Genomic DNA, 20,086 nt, shown 5'->3' on the forward strand with positions numbered 1-20,086 from the left:
AAAGGCCATAAAGCTTTGGCTTAGAGCAGGGTCAACAAGAGCTGAAACCACTAATGCCATACTCTCACCAGCAAGAACAAAGGGCACTGACGCCTTGGCACCACTGGGATCCCACTCAACAACCCCGCCCAGGCAAAAACCATATGCCAAGAACATGCCAGGAACAGAGTTTTACTTACAGCCCAGGGAAAATCTGTCCATTTAGGGACAGATACTAAACATCCAGCATCCTCAAGAGACTTCTCCTTACGGACACAAAACAAAAATATCAAAATACAAAGACAGGCACTGGGGACGGAGAGAAGATAAACAAGGTTGGGACAAAGACACAGAAACTCAAGCAGTGCATCAGCAGAGGGGACACTGCTACCGTTATCTTAGTGGCACCCTAGATTTGCTTGTTGTAGGATGAGAAAACTGTATTTATGTTTTAAAACAGGTATGACTTGAATCCAGTTTCTTCTCATTTGAAGACATCTTCAAATGACATAGGGATTAACTCTGGCTCTAGGACAGAACTGCCCAGGGACCATCCTAAATAGAGTGGCCACATCTCTGTTTTCTCAAGGATTAGCTGGGACAACAGAATAGACTGTATTATACACATATAACGCACAAGAAGTGGAAGCTCATCATTGTGGGATCAACCTTTAATGAGCCCTTTAGGTGTCTGAACTGTGAGCCAAAGCTTTTAAATGTCATATTCTAATAATCATCACAACACAAGAGACAGATAGTATTCTTAAAAAAATATTTATTTTATATATGTGTGTATGTTAGTGCATGAACTTATTTTCCAAGAGCCTGTCTGGTGGCCCGGAGGCCACAAGAGGAGGTCAGAGCTTTTGAGACTGAAGTCATGGCAGTTGTCAACTGCCATTGTTTTGTATTAAGAACTAAAATCCTGAACTTCATCAGGTATGGGAACAGAATCAAACCTACACCTAATTACAGAAATCACATATTTACACTACAGATCTGTCCATTCTAAAAGTGCATTCATCAACAGTATTTTTTGTGAAAACCTGTGTAAAGACACTCAGGGGAAATAAATTATAATTTCTTTGAATTCTCCTTTCAAAGGAGGTGGTATGATGAAGTTAATGCTCCTGAATCACAGCTAACAACAATGCCATTATCTCAGGGGATTTTACACGGAAGGAGGGAAAGAACGTGAAGAGATGCTGGGTAAATCCTGATAGTATTTGCTATTATGTGCTATTTGCATAATTATCATGTATAATTTAGTATATAACACAGAACTAAGACTTATAAGCAAGACACTAATATTTTATGTAATAAGCCAGCCCAAATCATTTTTCATTAATATGAAGAGATAATAAAAACTTAAAAGCTTTAAAAAAACAACCAGTGTTTTCATTTTTAAAAGGACATCTACTAATTTGCATATATCAATACGTTCTTTTGCTGGTTTGTTTGTTAAGGCAGTGTTTCCCTAAGTAACCCTGAATGTCCTGGAACTCCCTCTGTAGACCAGGCTGGCCTCAAACTCCACCTGCCTCTGCCTCCTAAGTGATGGGATTAAAGGTGTGTGCTTTCATGCTTTTTTTTTTTTTTTTTTTTAGATAGCGACTCCTGTATCCTGGGCTGGCTTGGAACTCACTATGAAGACAAGAATGACCTTAAACTTCTGAACCTTTTTACTTGGACCATGCAGTTTCTTTGGTTCTGGGAATCAAGCCCATGGCTTTCTGCACTCTAGGGAAGTACTCTTCAAACTCAGCTACATCTGAGGCCTCAGAGATTCTTTAGGACAATTATTCTTGAAACTATATTTGTTAAAGCAAACTACAGTGGGATTTGCACCAGCAGTAACAATGGCCTATGAAGACATTACCACAGAGCCCTAAGGCTTATTAATATTTTGAACACATCAACCAAGTAGTTAGCCTTTTGCAAATATAAAAAAGTGGAGAAATTAAAACTGGCTAGGAGTTGCCAAACTTCAATGATCAGGAAATGAAAAATGAATGTATTTATGTCTTTGGTCTATTTTCAGTTTCTTTTGAGAGGGTATTGCTCTGCAGCCCATAGACCAGGCTGGCCTTGAATTCAGAGAGAAATGTCTACCTCTGTTCCCAATGCTGAGCTTAAACTCATACACACAACCCAGGTATACTTTCTTCCCTGGTTTCTTTCTTAAACTTAATGAAAAGCTAAGTATTATCACATATTCTGAGGACGAGGTAGAACAGGTCTGAATAGACACTACAACAAGACAAAAAGCAACCATCATTTTAACATGTGAAAACACAGGTCCAGAGGATGGGATCCAAGTGGCTAAGAGCTCTGAGATCTTTACAGTGATAAATATTGTAGGGCCTGGCAGTCCACTGGGACTTCCCGCTCATATGTTATTCCACAACTGAGGATCAAGGTGTCAGCTCCATTTAGAATCACTGTGCATTTGGCTTTTTTGAAAGCTTTAACACATATTTTGAAAAAGCAATTAATATTTCTCAGGGAAGCAGCATCACTGCCTACTTTGCCCTCGGCCCTTGCTAGAGAGAATGAACTGTGAGCTTCAGACACCGCTATTTCTTTAGTTTGCATTCTCTCACTGGGTGAAAGAGAAGACATGTGACCTTGAGAGCACTACTTCAATGGGAAATCTTGTCTGAGTGAAGAGCCCTTATGTATAACAGTGCTAACTGGAACTAGGAACTGTTCCTAACTTAAAGGTCTCCCTGTGACCTGTATGTGAACCCAAGTGAGCCATTAATACAGGAGGCTGTCATCATCAGAACGTTAGGTTTGTCAATGGTTGTCTGAGGTGGAACTGATCTGACTTTTTTCCTTCTAGGATACACACACTATATATAGTATTGAGTATAAGCATACTGGGTGGCTAAGGCCATGAGAAACTGGGTAACAAAAATGGTGTGTGGAGCTGGAGTAGCAGTTAAGAGCACTGGATGCTTTTCCAGAGGACCCAGGCTTTCTTTCTTTCCAGCATGTACATGGTAGGTTACAACCCTCTGTTACTACAGTTCCAGGGGACCCACTGTCCTCTATGGATTCTTTGGGCATCTTCAGGCATCAGACATTCATGATGTGCACAGACATACACTAAAGGAAAATATCCGTACACATGTAATAAAAATAAAAGAATATTTAAAAGTATGTGTGTGTGCATGTGTATGTGTTAAACATACATATGCACGCGCGTGCACACACACGCGCGCGCACACACACACACACATACACGCGCTGATTATTTCAGGAGTAAAAAACTGACTGTCTTGATCAACACATTAGCCAAGATCCTAGAGGATGCAAGGAAGTCCAAGAAGCACACTGGTGAATAACCAATCCGAATTATTAGTTATACAGAATAGCAGGCAACAGTCCTTTCATGTATCTTGACCTAGGCTGCTTTTTTTTGTAAAACATAATAAAAAAAATCTATAAGCATTTAAAAAACTTTTAAATTTTGTTTTACCCAAATACTACATGTATGTAGTCTAAAAGACTTCAAGAGAAGGAAGATTTCCACATCTCACTGCTGCACAGTGGTCTCTCAGTTCCCCTTCTAGAGGTAACTACTATTTGCATCAAATGTAAAAATTTGGTTCCAATGGTCTATCCTGAAATGTTGAATTAATTAATCTTTATGGTTATGTGGGAACTATTTAGGGGTTAACAGAACATAAAGAAGGTGATGACCTAGTCAGTCACTTTAATATTTGATGAATGCAAGAGTACTATTTATGAAGAGAGGAAGCAGCAACCAAGGCAGCAGAGTAACAAGTCAGGCTGAGAACAGAGCTCACCACCGCTGGCTGAGGTCCTCTCACTCAGGACCAGGCCCTTCTCATGTAATAAAATCAGACACAGGGGTGTTGGAGGGGTGTGTAAAGGGGTTTTATGAGACTTCTGCATGGTGAGAAAACCATGGGTAAACCCAGTCTCTGGCATGCATGCATTCTTCATTTGAAATAGTATGATCTAGAGAAGACTATCTGGGGAGCTCTGCTGAAATGTCAGGCGTAACTTCCAGGGTTGTTTCCATATCTATCTGCATGCATGTAAATTTATCTTTGAGGCAGTGTCCCCATGTTGTCCGTCTGAGCTTGAGGAGCCAAGGGGACACCATCGTGATTTTCTTGGACAAGTCTTAACCATGAGCATTACAGGGTAACAGGCACTTTCCAGATTAGCCCAGGTTAACAAACAAGATTCCACACATTACAAAACCCAACCACACTCTCTCCTGGTGTTGCCTAAAACAAAAGCATACACCGATAAATATAATTTTGTAATTCTATTACTAATTCTGGAAAGTTCTTTAAAAAAAAGTTTGAGATAAATGGAACTTGGAATCAGATTTCAATGTCAACATTCTGTGCCATGATGTTGAAATGATAGTTTTTGGAATCCCTCAAGGAAAGCTGAAAGTCAAGTTAACATGACCAGAAAAGACACATCTCTTACGTTATTGGATGTTCCCAGCCCTGACCACAGATCCTAGAAAGCAGAAGTGTGTTAGAGTCAATGGGGTACCCGGATGCTAAGGCTCCACTGAGTGCAGTGCTCTAAAACCTTCATTTTTATTGTTGCTTGCAATAGGAAATGGTCTGTGGAAATAAGTGGAATTTTTCCCTAATTTTAAAATTTTATTTATTTATAAGTGTTTTTCCTACATGTGTATATGTGTACCATATATGTTCCTCATGTCCTTGGAGTCAAAACAGGGTGTCAGATTCCCTAAAACTGTGAGCCACTATATGGTGCTGTGAACTGAAGCCAGGCCTCTAAAGGAACAGCAAGAGCTTTTAATAGCCAAGCTACCTGTCCAGTCCCAGCACATGCAGCTTTAAAAGAACTATATAAAAATATAACTTGAAACATTCTGCAATTTGTTGTTCACAAAGGAAAAATGACCATAGTACAATGGCAAACCTAATTAATAAAGGAATATAGGCCACGAGAGTTTTCCAAGCTTAGTGGTGTAATGGAGCTGGAGACTCCACATTACAAACTTCTAATCACTTGATGGTAACCGGGAATCAATGACTTGGCTCAAACCATCTTTGCTCAGTGGCATGTAAAACGTATGAAGAAATTCTTATTCTCATAGATTTTCTTGTTTAAAAAAAATACACGCATTATGCATGTATTGCGGGGTGTGGAAATGGTGAACGACTGCCTCTTTTTACATGTGAGTTCTGGGGATCAAACTCGGGCCTTTATCCACTGAACTATCTTGGTAGCCCAGAGAGGTTACAAGGCATTGCTTACCCTTTGCCCAAGGTTGAATCATAAGGTAAGTAAAGACAGAACAGAGTCCACACCTGCATCTCCCTCTCCACCCTTTTTTGCTCCCTGTGCTTCACTATTTCATGAGGCCCAGTGATCCTGTGATCACTGGTAATCCTCACTAATCCACAGCACTGGTCCACAGAACAAGGAACCCCATCCTTATCCTTGTGGCTGCCCTTGGATCACACCACAGAGTCTGATTTCCCAACTCACTTTTTCAGTGTGGCACTTGATGGTACAGAGAATGTCAAATCAAAAGTATTATTAAAGCCTCTATTCAAATCTAGATATTTGGATCAGTGAAATTTGAAAACTTCACAACTACAAGCTACTCATTAAAGTCATAACTTGTGCATGTGTCAAAACGGTTTCAGAGCTGATAGGTAAGCATAAACTTCCTTCTGCACCCAATGTCCCAAAGGTACAATGTTCTAATCTCATCTAATCTTACACTGCCACTCAAAGCCTCTTAATTGCAATGAAGAAAAACATAGACAAAGGCTAGTTTTTTGGTTTTTGTGTGTGTTTTTTTTTTTGTTTCTTTGTTTTTGGTCTCCATGCATAACTGAGCCCCAGTACTCTGAATTGTCACAGAATGCCCAAACAATGATAGGTTCAGGTCAAGAACTCCAAGACCTCCAGACCATATTGATTACATCTCCATGGAGGAAGGACCCTCCAGGATATTTTGTATCCATCCTAACAGGGATGGCTTTAAGTATCTGTGACACTAAGAATTTCATTCCTATAAGTGCCAGAACTAGAAAGCCAATGACAAGTCAGGCCTGTCAGTTGTTGCCTGAAGCAACAAGGACAAGATGGGAATTCATTGTTCTGGAATGTCATCTGCCAGCTGCGTTCACACATTTTCACCACCTGAATAGCTGATTCTCTTGACTCCCACATGGCTCATTTCAGCACACACGGTTTTGAAATGAATATTTGATCAGGTAGGGCAGAAAGAGATTTGGACTTATCTGAGGTGTCATTATAATGCACTTTTAAGTAATTCCAAGTATCAGGAGAAAGGTGTCTTAGGATTTATTCTTGGGATATTTGGGAAATGGACCTGTGATCCTAATTAAGGCAGATTAAATGAGATGAGACACATGAAGACACTTAGCACAATGGTGAGCATCTTGATGCTTATGAACTGCTTCTGATAGTGTTTCCTTCTGTAGATTGGCAAAGATCCTACAAACCTACTGTGAGACAAGGGTCTCATGCTGACAGAGACACTTGAAAAATCAGCTCCTCTTTCCAGTGTCCAGTTTTATCAAAACTGAAAGCCATCATCCAAACCTGGGAAAAGAAAAAGACAGTAGGTGCATTCACATGGACATATGGTCATGGACATATGCCACCATGTCTGGATCAGTAAAGTATCTCTGGTAATATACTTTATGCCTTTGACTCACAAAATATCACTTCAGTTCCTTTTCAAACTCCATCCATTTTCTTCAAGTTATGTTGTCCAGGCTGATCTCAAACTCATGGGTTCTAGCAATCTTCCTGCTTCACCCTCACAGGTAGCTGTGGGAGACACACACCTAGGAAGTGCTTTAATTCTGAAATCACTTATTTATAGGTAGAGCTGTAAAAGGAGTCACAGCTGTCCTTGTTCTTGGCACCACAAGCTTCCAGAACTAGTCTTTTCTCAGAACAACCGGTTTCATTTTGATTACTTCAGCCTCGTCTGGCCATCCTCAAGCACACGCAGCAGAGTCTCAGGAGCCCAGGTTCCAGTGGGTTGTCTCGGAGTCCATTTAAAACAGCATTGCACTAACAATTTAACACTCATATCACTAAGATCAACAGTCTCAATGTTGGTGTGTCACACTGCCTCAGGCCTCCACCTACATGTTCATTCCAACCTCGTGCTTTTCTTAGGCTCAAATTTATATTTTGCTTTGTTTTGACCTATTCTCTAAAACTTACTTTTAAATTTTATACAGATGGTAGGTTTCAAAGAATGAGAGTAGATATGTTGCCCACACTTGACCATCCCTAATTTAAAACACTAGTCTTAACTGAGTTTGATATTTTCCTCCTTGGAAGGGCTGTTCACAGATAAGCGCTGAGCCATCTTCTAATTTCACCCTTCTCCTTAACCCTCTTATTGTTTCAACACAACCTTAGAAGATCCAGAGACAAGCCTAGAGTTTTAGTCACTTTATAATCACATGCAATGTGACTTGCAAGCCTTATCATTTACTCAAAGAACTACCTTTGTATTGCTAAAGAACATTATGTATTTTAAATTTGGGAATCACCTTTGGAAATGACTTGAATACATCTCTTAGAAGTAAAGAGAATCCAAATTCTGTGTAGGAATTCTCATTTTCCACTTGAGAACTCAGAGAACAAGATAGGTAGAAAAGATGACTAACTGAAGATTTTGGGAGAATTTAAAGACCATGAATATAAATGCAGCAGCTTCTCCCCGTCAGTGTAGCTCTGTGAGCACTGTTTCACAAGGCTGCACTGGCAGACCTTCTCATTCGCACCTTAGATTGTTTTCGGTCAAACTAGGATCCAAATGGCAACTGTGCATCAACTTACAAGCTCCGTCTCCTCTGCATGTAGAGCCGGAATGGCTGTTCTTTAATCTCAGTCTTTGGAATTCTTTGTTGGTAAGCATCAATCTCTGTGCAAACCAGGACACACTCAGGATGACCTGGATCTCCAGAGGAGCTTCAATTTAACTATGCAAATCAAGACAAGATAACACCACACTGTCTTTAAAGTAGGATGGACAAACTGAGGAACAAACAAGCATGTGTCTGTGCTCCCTGACTTGGGAGGGCTGAGGCAGGACGGTTGGCTCGGCATGGAAAGACTGAGTGTGGGAGGAGGGAACTAAGTTCAAATGAGACACCAATTAAAATAGTTAAAATAGGTATAAACAATGAGAAAAATTCTTAAGTATTTAAAGAAAAATGAATTTATAGAGAAAATGTGAAGAAATTAACCTAAGGCTTTGTTAAAAAATATTTATGATTCAAAAGCAGAGCTTCTTCAATTATTTGGGCATGTGACTATGAGCAATCAGCTGCAGATCTATTTGTTCTGGGAGCTCACACCTTAGGGTAAAACCCCAAAGACTTTGTTCCAGAATGGTGCTCTTTTTATCTTAAGAGGGAAACATCTCACAATCAAAATAATGTCTGCTTATCAATCACCTGTGGACTCAATGAGAAACTAACATGCACATGTTCGAAGATTTTCCCTGTGCGTAAACCACTGAAGTTAACAGGCTTTTAGTGTGTGTGTGTGCGTGCAAGCATGTGTTGTTTTCTACATGTATTTCTACATGAAGAAATAAAATGGCAATTAGTACATGGTAAATTGTGAAGAAAACTCTTAAGCAAATTGGAATACTACCCGGATTATCTCTTTTGGTTTCAACACACTGTCCTTTTTGCAGTGCCACAATCACACACAGACAGCTAAAGTAAAAAGTCCACATACAAGGTTTTAAAAACTTCTTCCTTTATTATTTTATTTTGTGTGTATGAGATTTTGGCTGCATGTATGTCCCTGCATCAAGTGTGTGCAGTGTTCACAGAGGCCTGAAGAGAACACTAGATCCTGTGGATTGACAGGTGGCTGTGAAATGCTATGTGGGTGATGCAAACCTGTCCTCAGGAAGAGCAGCAAGGGCTCCTAAGAGAAGGGACATCTTTCCAGCTCCCAATTACAAGGTTTAAATAAGATATTTTCACTTTGAAATTTATTATCTGTCAGAAGGTTATAGATATAGATATAGATATATAACATATTAAAGTTTATTTCTCTATCTTCACTAGGTTATTATATAAAAAAAGGATCACCACCACAAAGTTAGATAGAGAAGGTTCTATCCCAGAAACTGAAGGCCAGCTAAAACACACGCCATTGGAAAACTGTAAAGACATCACACGAAGCACTATAAAATGGAAAAAGAAGTACAGAGCAATGAAGCCTGAAGAAGGAGCTCCCACGATGGGGATCTTCTGTAAGCTACAGTTCATCAAACTCCAAAGACACAACTCAAATGTGTGGGCTACAATGAAATCAGCACTTCCTGGTTCAGGGACAATTTCAGCAAATTTATTGCCTTAAAAAATAGACTCTATTAGAATTTACCCATCAATATCTTTCTACAAAGAACTACAATCATTTAGTCTCAGTGTACTAAACATGGCAGAACAGGATTTCCATTAATAGCAGTGGTCTGATTCCAGAAGATGGAGGCCGGATAACAGAATATTATACACTCAATCCAAGTGATGGACAACACAGACTCTTCATCAAAAGGGCCGAACCACGTGAGGTAGGCCAGGAGAACTACCCACGGCAGTCTGATCTGGCACAAGGTCTCTTTGCTCAGAGCTGGAGAGAGCTGCATACATGTTGTGCATACATGTTTACTGTTCTGGCTGCTTCATGAAGAAAACAGATTTCAAGGGGGAAAGTGGGCCTAGAACAACAGGGCTTAGCCACCCCAAAATCCTTTCTCCACCAAGAAGGTTGGCAATTTCAGAGGTTCAAGGCCACAGAACAACAACCCACAAACTCTCAGGCTTTGACAGTGATGGAAGTGATCAAGTGTGAAAACCTACTACTCAATGCTACTCAAAAACCAACTTAAATTTTGTTTATGCTAAACAAACAAACAACAATATCTAATACAATGGATTAAATGGTTCACTGAACTTTTTCTGTATTCATAAAACAACCTAGAGCAAAAAATTATTTTTATGATCTATATAATATGTATTATTACTTCAGGTTACCATATCAAATATGCCTAACACAAGGTAATGATTTTATCAACACACATTACTAGTACCTAATAGTTTGAGAGCAAAATTAATAATATTGTAGAGTTTAAGAATATAATAAAGGCTTAATAAGGCCTCATCTTAACCAGCACACTCTGTCAGCACTGACAGATCAAGACTACCGAAATGACTGTTCCACTGCTCTCAAAGTTGTTTGATGGTCTGATGCAGAAATGCCAGTATAGCGCTCACCCACCTCCCTGCCTGTTGCATGCAACAGGCATATTTTTCAACTTTGAGCAGAAAACCAAGAATGAGCTTTCTAATCAAAACCCTACATTGAAGTTAAGGTATAAATCAGGATACAGAGAGCTTGATAAAATCTGAAGTACAATCAGTGAACCAAAATGAACAAATAACTCATAAAAATAAGACAACAGACAAAGTCTATGCATGTTGAGCTAGAGCAAGCAGCAGTTCTGTAAAGGTTTCCTCCCTCTTTCAGTTTAAGCCTCAATCAAATCAGCCATTTGTGGTGATTGTGAAGCCACCAAAAAATTAAAATTTGCTCTAACTCAACTCTTTTGACTACTGTGGAATTACTGATGAACCCACTTGTAGGAGACTTGGGACACAACCCTCCTGTGAGATCTTCAGACGTTCCCCACCTCCGCAATGTTCTCTCTTTCTTCACTGAGCTTAGACATGAGGAAGCTCACTACCACAAACAACTCAGGGACTCACCAGGCTACGCTGAGAACATCTCTATGATACAAAGGATAAAACCATCACCAAAAAAATCAGCAATGGTTCCTGTTCCAGAAGTCAATGTGACACATGCACAGGCTGATTGCAACGCTAGGAAATGAGTAACTGCAGGAGACACAGCAGGGTTAAGCTGATGAATTTCTAAGCTTCACGGTTTCCACAGTGAAACTAGCTAAGACAGCATTTGGACTGTCTCTGCTGCCACACATCAGGCACACTGATACTCCACAGGTTGAGTCAATTGAATCCATACATTGTATTTATGCTCTCTGTCGAGATTGCTGCTTGACATTTCAAGTGATCAAAGGCAAACAGTCATCAGCCCCGTAGCCTTCGATACTATGTTCATTACATTTAATCAAGGGCCAGTTCCACCCTCCAACCCCCACTCACAAACACTAGGAATGTTTCAGTGCCCGGCAGTTTTCAGTAGCAAATTGAGGCACACTGCTGTATAAAGACATAGAAAACTCCAAACAACAAGACAAAAGAGGAAAGAAAATGAGCATCATCCTCTAAAGCGTATAAGAAAATAAATTTTAAGAGCAAAGAAATGCTCTGTAAGCACCCTACCTGAGGCAGCATCGATCACTGTAGAAACTCCCCTTCTATCAGAGACTGGACGGGATGACCCTGGCATGCTGACTGGGTCAGAGCGGACCGGCTGGATCCTGCAATGCAATTTAATTTAGTTCACATATGTTACTGGCAAGGAAACTGTCACTTCCTACAACAGACCTTAAATCATGAATGCTGGTATGGCTCAATTTATTAAAGAACCATAGCCTCTAATATCAGACAGAAAAAGGAGCTACAGTCTCAAACGCCTACAAAACAGTAAAGCTCTGAGAGCAAGCCGTTCTCACCTTCCACCCCTACTCTACTACTTCTTCCTAACTTGTGTTGTTTGGTGGATTAAGAAAGGAGTTGAAAAGTTAAACTTGAAGTAAAAAAAAAGTAACAGAACTGGAAAAGAAGCAAAATACTTTACAGTGAATATTTTCCAAAGCAAACATATGAACAGCTCAGACACTCTTCAAATTCATGAACATCATCAAAGCTAAGTTCAGTAGAAGACAGCAATAAATCAGGAGTGAGTGAGTGTGTGTGTGTGTGTGTGTGTGTGTGTGTGTGTGTGTGTGTGTTTTCTCTATGTAGACCAGGCTGGCCTCAAACTCACTGAGATTATACTGACTCTACCCTCCAGGAGTTGAGATTAAAGATGTGCACAACCACATTCAGCCATGATTTTAAAGAACTGAGACAACCATACCTATCATTACTGATGGTTACTTTATTTAGAAGGATAAGACAGGATAAAAGGCTGTGTTGTGACACAGAGGTCAGACAATGCAGGTACTAATGTCCATAAAATTATCAATAATAATGTAATAATCAACTTGAACCTCAGCAAACTGGCTTATTAAACACAATATCAAAATGCTATCAAAAGAAAGATAATATATAAATGCTGAGTCTCCACCTGCTTTAGAACAACTACTATTAAGATAATAACTACTATTGTAAGGCCTGCATGCCAGGCGATGTAGAAGAACAATACATGTATGCACTTCTGGCAAGTCACACAGTGAAATTTCACTGCATGTATGCACAGTGTTATTTTAGGAGCAACAGAAATGAAATGTAAAACATGAGGTGTATTTGCAGATACAATTACTCATGAACTGCCACTAAAGAAAGCTGAGATTCAGAATGAGATGTCCTAGGTAATGAAAGTGCAGGGCATGAAGAAGAGAGATGACAGACGGTGGTCAATCAGATCACACTACATAGCGACCTGGCTGTCACAGTTTGTGCAGCTACTGTTGTTCACAACAACAAAGTCACCAAACAAGAATTTCCCACCAAGAAAATTCATTACTGCTCACATCAGATGGGCTTCTCTTAGAGGCAAGGCAGGATCTGGATCTGCTCAGCTATGCAGACCAGGCTTGGTTTGAACGCAGAGAAATCTACTGCATTTCTGCTAGGATTAAAGGCAACCATACATTTAGAACTAGAGGTAAATGGGCAACCACACTCAGTACAATACCAACCTTAATGGTATATAGAGCAAAGGAGAGAGTAATGAACAAAAAGAATGCATTGTAATTTTTTTTAAAAAGGACTTCACAGTTTGAAAAAAACATTAAAGTCAATGTCCTGCCATATAACCAGCGATGTCAGAAGGACTAAAAGCATACATAATTTCCATGGTGCCCAGAAGGGGACAGAGTCTCAAATTCCCAAATATACTGTGGGATATAAATGGAATAACTCATTGAACACGTGTTACAGGAGAAAAGAGAAGTGAAGAAAAAGCCTAGTCCAGGTGAACTATATCACACCCTAAATCCCAGCATTCAATAGGAAGCTGAGGCAGGAGGATATTCCTGAGTTCAAAACCATGTGGACTACACACAGTGAACTACAAGATAACCCGAGCTACAGAATCAGTCGCTGAACAAACAAGCAAGCAAATAAAAATTAAAAACTCAGGAAGACAGCCTGGATTCTGACTTCACTGGCAGATCTGAGGGGATAGTGAAGGCAAGACAGCCTGGAGAGGAGGAAAGAGTTAATGTTTAAATGGTTAAATGGTCAATGCTTTGGAGAGCACCACAGGGAAAGTCAGGAGGGCATTTAATGAGTCCAATCTGTATCTCTGTCAGGACAATCACCAGTCAGTTGATAAACTTTGACTTGGTGTAGTTGCATGCATTGATAAGCTCGGCATTCAAGACTAGTTTGTGAGGACAAGGCCTTAAGAACATCCTATGCAAAATTTAAAAACACCTGCTATGCTCGATTTGGCTCTGCCCCTCTACACATAGATCCCATTTAAAATTTTGAGAGTCTAATTTAATTTAGCCTGGTAGCAATTTTTTGAGAAAGGGTCTCAAAAAAGAAGGCATCGAACTCACAGAGATCCAGCTGTCTCTGTTTCCCAAGTGTTTGAATTAAAGGTATGTGCCATCACATTTAGCTTAGTTTTATTATTTTTTAAAAACTGTTACTGCTCTTGACAAAGAATAAAAGCATGTTTGTCATGTGATTGAAATATAATTTCCGATAATTTTATTTTAAAAGTTATGCAATAGGAAGGTCAGAAGGCTATTTTAAAGCCAAATCTAGATGTATAGCAGGTATTCTTAACTATACCAAGTCAAAGTTTATCAACTGAAGGATAATTCTCCTGACAGAGATACAAACTAGACTCATTTAAGGTAACCCACTAGCACCTAGCCATATCCCAGTCTGATTTGAACAAGAAGATAAGTGGATATTGTATTACACTAAAATGAGCCCTTCAGCACATCCACACGTATGCACACAAAGCATAAACTGGTTGGCTTTTTAAAGTGTTCTGTTTCAGAATTAAAATAAGTGCTGCACTGATAAGCTCCTAAGCAGTGACAACAAATGACTTATGGAGTCAGCAACAAGACACTATGTCAAAAGAAGCGTGAATACTGAGAGGACACTCATTTCAAAGGAAGACTTGAATCCTGTCTTGCAGGTAATTCCTGGTTCCCCTCTCCTACCTGAGGCTGTTAAGATCTAGATCATCCGTATCAAAGTCCAAGAGCGGCTGTGGTGTGTCACTAGGTCCATGAGATTGCAACACAGAAGAACTAGATGATATGACTGTGGTCTGGCCCGAGGGGTGGATGGTTTTAAACTGGAACTGTGGACCCATCCATAGGCGTCTGTGGGGTCCAGTGTGTGTCACAATTTCAACCTGAAAAAGAGAAACAGTCATGGTTTCAAGGTACTATGGCCTTAACACCCACTTTCCATCTACGTGAAATCAAGATAGTTAGAGCACCCAGAGCAAAACACAATCAACATTATGACCTACATGGACATTTCTGAAATCTCTTTACTGGATTTCATCAACATTAAGAATAAACTGTAGGAGGCTGGAGAAACAGCTCAGTGGCTTAGAGCATGCACTGTTCTTGCAGAGGACTTCAGTTAGTTCCCAATATCCACAATGGGTGCCTTACAATGGCTTACAGCACTAATTCTAGATGCCAGTACTCTTTCTGAATTCTCAGGGCAGCTATACTCAAGCATATAAGCCCCATACATAAACAACTTAAAATAAAATCTTAAAACAACCAAATTGTTCCCACAAGAGCCATACTATAACCAAACCTCCAATAACAGGGATAAGAAGTCTTTTGAATTGTTGGTCAGAGTCCTCCAAGAGCCTCACAAAACATTTTAGACTATTACTATTGCCCTTGTATGTGCCCCGGATGTGAAAGGAAGCTACCACATACTTCAGACATATGACCTAAAGGATTTGAGCTTGAGCTGACCTGAAAGTGTCTTCCCTGAGGACTAGCTTCCATGTACCAGAATTTGTCATCTGAGTTTCCAGCTATACAAACCAGCTATGACACCTATGAACCACAAAAATGACCAACCAGCATGGTACAAAAAAATTAAGGACACACTAGTGGCACATTTGCCTTGGTGTCAAGCAACTGCTCACTAATTGGACTAAGACTTGCTTAAAAAGGAAAATGATCCCTGGTACCGAAAATCTAGCCAACTATCTGGGACTAAAACAGTCATACAATTTTGAGGGCAACCTATGGCTTCCACTTTGCTAGGCCAGCACAATCCCTAACTGTATTTTCAACTAACTTACCCACAGGTAAGTAGGTAATACCATTACATAAAAGTATAAAATATTAAAATGCAGAGTTGTGGAGCCAGTCCCAATGAATATATATCTACAACATATCTCTACATCAAAAGCTCAGGGATGATTATGGAAGAAGGGACCAAAAGATTTTAGGAGCTAGAGGTACAGGAAGCTTGTTGTGAGATTCTGTCTCCTACAAAGGGTATATCCATGAAGTCTCACCAATATGACTGCTTAAACAGTACCTACACAAGGATAAAACCAACAGCCATGGTAGTATGGAAGGGGAAGTGTTCAGAAAGCCTAACTCTACACAAAACACTACAAGCAACTGAGGAGGGAGAAACAGTCTTTCACAAGAAAGAGCACACAAATGATTATCTAATACCAAATGGTCAGCCTGGAAAACACACCAGCAACATTATACAGATGGAACAGATGGTATTTATGTTTTTGTGAATAAAACATGTAACACCACCACCAACAACAACAACAATTAAAGAGAAAGAGGCCATGAAGTTTAAAGAAAATGGAAGGTGAAGAGAGTTGTACATAGGAGGGTTTGAAAGGAAGGAAGGGAAAGGGGAAATAGTGTAGTTATATTATCTCAAGAAAAAGTTAACCAAAATTGTACAAATATACACACATTAACATACCCACAATATACACACCACATCATGTATCCAAAACATAAAAATTCCATGAAAGCAAAAGGAGCTGTAGAACTGCAAACATGGGCTGTCTGCCTCATGGAACCACCATCAGATCCTCAGGGGCTGACACATTTGTAAATTCAGCTAAGTCAGTATTTACCCCATGTGGGCATGCAAAAACAGCAACTAAGGGCAATCCTTTCAAGTCCTTACAAACTGTGCAGTTATTCTTGGCTATACAATGCTAAGGAAAGGTCCCAAATAATTTCACAGTTGAAGCTGTTTTCCCTGACTAATACAGTAATATATATTGATGTTTCTTTCAATTATTCTTATATCTAATTTTTATATAATTGCTATTTATGTGTATGTATCTGTGTGAGGACATGTCACATGTGTTAAAGTGCCTAGTCAGGGCAAGAGATAAGCACAGGATCCCTAGAAACACAGTTACAGGCAGCTGTGAGCCATCTGATGCAGGAGCTGAGGACTCAGGACCTCTGGAAGAGTTAGTGCTCCTAACCACTAAGCTGTCTCTCCAACCCTCACATCTATTTTTAAATAGAGGAGCTATTATGTTTTCTCTCATGTAACTGACATTTGATCAAAATGTTTTCTCAAATGTCATAAACATTGACACAGGAATTTACACACAGTAAAACAGTAATTCAAACTTTTATAAGCATCACACTCTATGTAAAGGGTGGGGGAGTTGCCAGGATTATACTCAATAGTGTGGGGAAAAAAAGCAAATTGAAGACAGGAGGAACCTGAATATCATTATAAAAACGATCTTATAAATAACAGCTTATACAAATCTTCAGCAAAAATCAACTATATACTTCTGCCAGACTTGACACTGCTGTAGTCACCTCTGTGAAAAGGCTTTATGACATGGCTTCCCATAGTCCTTGAGTCCTTGTCTTGATTTTTTATTTAATTACATTTCTCAGATTATGACAATTGAGTCTGAACAAACACAACTGACAAGGTTTGGAGTGCGACTGTGTGCGTGTTCGTGTGCGTGTTCGTATGCGTGTGCGTGTTTGAGAGGGTGCAGGCACCCGATCTAATGACAGGGGAAAAGATGCAGATCAAGGACAGTGATTTCTGTTTCTGGGAGTTGTATTGAGCAATGTAAATTAGGCCACAGATAAAGAACTGTGTGTATTTTAAGCTCAAAACCAACAGTGTCACAGAGCCGAGAGGTAAACAGATGCCTGTGCAATCTCACTGAGGCGATAGCCAGATGTTGCCATGCTCACGCTCCTGTTGTGTGCAGGACAAACATATTGTATACACTTTAACACTGACAGCACACATTACCCCTGCTTCTGATAGAAAAGCTGAAGTGAAGGACAGTGGTTTCTTTGCCAGAACTCTTGGACCAAGCTTGTGCACAATGGGATATTTTGATTTTCCATCACAAGGAGAGGAAGGACCTCAGCATGTGGGGAGCCGGACCACTGTTTACAGAGCATCTGTGAACATAGCTGTGGTAATGGAATAAACACACACTACATAGAAATGGTTTATTCCTCCAGTTTCTAGAGCCACTTCAGCTTTCAGAACACCACAAAGGGTTCCACTTCTCAGAGGCACCTGTCTGATAAAAGCTGCCATACTGGTAATGTGATACAGGTCATTATCCTCCCCAATGATGTCAGACTGGAGACAGACACAACAGCATCTGTAAGAAAGTCACTGTAATCGCTCCACTGTGAAATCTGCCCCAGTCTCTTCTATTTCAAAGCGCTTCACTTGAAGACACAGTCACCTGGTAAGGCCAGGAGTGGCGGGTTGAAGCTGTTTTAGGAATGGTTTAGAGGCCAATGATAGCAGCACGGCAAGGAAAGGGATCCCAGCAGGAATTATGCACAAAATCATGCTCAACTTCCCTTACAAAAAGTATTTGGACATTTTGTATGCACTACATCAAAGCAAACCTTTGCATGAGCAGAGAAAAATGTCAATATAATCCAATGTGTGTAAACTTCCAGCAATATTTTTGAGACATTATTTTCCCATTAATTTATTTATTCACTTTACATCCCAATTGCAGCCCCAAGATTCTCTCAGTTCCCTCTTCCCCTTCTCCTCTAAGGAAAGGGAGAACAACATGGGTACAAACCAACCATGGCAAATCAAGTCACCATAGGTCTACACATATCGTCTCCCACTGAGGCCAGACAAGACAGCCCAGTTGGGGGAAGAGAATCCACAGGCAGGCAACATAGTCAGGGACAGCCCCCTCTCCAGTTATTGGGGGACCCACATGAAGTCCAAGCTACACATCTACTACATTAATTGTGGGGGACCTAGGTCCAGCCCATGTATGCTCTTTGGTTGGTGGTTTAGTCTCTGGGAGCACCACAGAGTGCAGGTTAGTTGACTCTGATGGGTTTCTTATAGAGTCCCTATCCCCTCCTGATCACTCAAACCTTCCCCCAACTTGAGACATTCTTAATATGGAAATACACATAATACCTAGTGACCAATTCTCTCCATTTTCCAGTAAGAAAAAGAATAAACACAGATTTCTGTTCTCCCTTATTGTAGTAGACCCAATATATTTACCTGGGAAAGCCACTCTTCATCTTCTTGTCCACTATGGTCAGAGGCTAAACTGTCATAGGACCCATGTCGAGTAATGGGGCCAGGACTTCCAGGAGGAAGCACTACAAGAGAAAGGGGAAAGAAAAAGAAAAAGGAACTTAACCTTTGTTCATTGAAAATACAAATAATAACACAATCAGCTCAAATAAATTCTATAACATAAAACACAGGAGCAATTCAAAGAACTAATGATCAAGCAAGTTCGTAGAAATATTTTCCAATTAACAGTAATTGCTGGCCAGACATTTTGGTAAATGTTACTCAGCTACTCAGAAGGCTGCTGGAGGGGATCTTGTGAGGTCAGCTGGGGCAACAGGAAGAGGCTTCATTAAAACAAAAACAAACAAGCAAACAACAGTTGTAGAAATTTAGTGATGAGAAGACCATGAAAAGAGCAACTAAATCCATCTGAACACCCACAACCTACAGTTCACTGAGGTAATACAACTACTTGTTAGAGGGTGGCCAGCTATGGATTCAAAGAACCCAGAACCCATTCATTACTTTTATCTACAGTGAAAGCATAAAAATGCAAGACACTTGATTGAGAAACACTTTCAATCACAGCAGAAACTCATTTATTCAAATATTCTCTTTCTCGGCTATGTCAAGTAATTTCCATAATTCTTCAGCACTAAGATACAGTTGAAATTAGTCTGTATTCTTCTACAAAGGGAACCTTTAGTTAGTAAAAAGCAATAGATGCTTTTTTCATTTATTGGTGACTGCTTGTTAAAAACATTTTTTTAAATGCAGCCCAGGCTAGCCACAAAGTCACTATGCAGCTAAACTAAGCATAATTTTAAACTACACAGGGTCTAACTGTGTACCTGTAGCTGGTCTAGAACTCATAGAGATCCTCCTGTCTCTGCCTTCTGAATGTCATGCCCAGGCTTGACTTTTTGCTGGGATTCCAGCATCTGAAGCAACACTAGGTTTCTGCAGTGCTCGGAAGGGCTTCCTGCATGCTAAATAAGCATTGCACAGACAACAGGACATGTCTAAGAGTCTCTGAACTCCTGTGTCCACATCCTCACATTCGTCTTGACAGTACAATTACTACTTTCAAAATGACTTCATTTATTTAAAAGCACTTTTAGGTTCACAGTAGAACTAGATTTCTCCCTTCAGAGAAAACAAGCAACGGGGTTAACTGGGAAACAGGAAAAAAAGGATATGGGGTACAGGGGAAAGAAGGCAGGAGATGAGCAATAAAGAAGCAAAGATTTTGACAGGAAACAATCTAACTCACACCCAAAATTTCCTTAGGCTAAACTGCTAAAAAGAAAACAAGCAATTTAAATATTCTTCCTACAAGTTCCATGAAATACTTAATACAT

General features: G+C 39.9%; 1 protein-coding gene across 13 annotated transcripts in view; it reads right to left on the minus strand.

The window, feature by feature from the left end:
- The window catches only part of Bcas3 (BCAS3 microtubule associated cell migration factor), a 460,608-nt gene that overhangs the window by 222,820 nt on the left and 217,702 nt on the right, over positions 1 to 20,086 (minus strand). For all 13 annotated transcript variants that reach the window (XM_034505325.2, XM_034505328.2, XM_076936103.1 and 10 more), the window contains 3 exons: positions 18,708 to 18,808; positions 14,363 to 14,559; positions 11,391 to 11,488 (listed from right to left, as the gene is read on the minus strand). In XM_034505325.2, the coding sequence (XP_034361216.1) occupies positions 11,391 to 11,488; positions 14,363 to 14,559; positions 18,708 to 18,808 (396 nt within the window). The remainder of the gene's footprint in view (positions 1 to 11,390; positions 11,489 to 14,362; positions 14,560 to 18,707; positions 18,809 to 20,086) is intronic.

The sequence above is a fragment of the Arvicanthis niloticus genome, chromosome 6 (genome assembly GCF_011762505.2).
Source record: "Arvicanthis niloticus isolate mArvNil1 chromosome 6, mArvNil1.pat.X, whole genome shotgun sequence".
In the NCBI taxonomy this organism is placed as follows: domain Eukaryota; kingdom Metazoa; phylum Chordata; class Mammalia; order Rodentia; family Muridae; genus Arvicanthis; species Arvicanthis niloticus.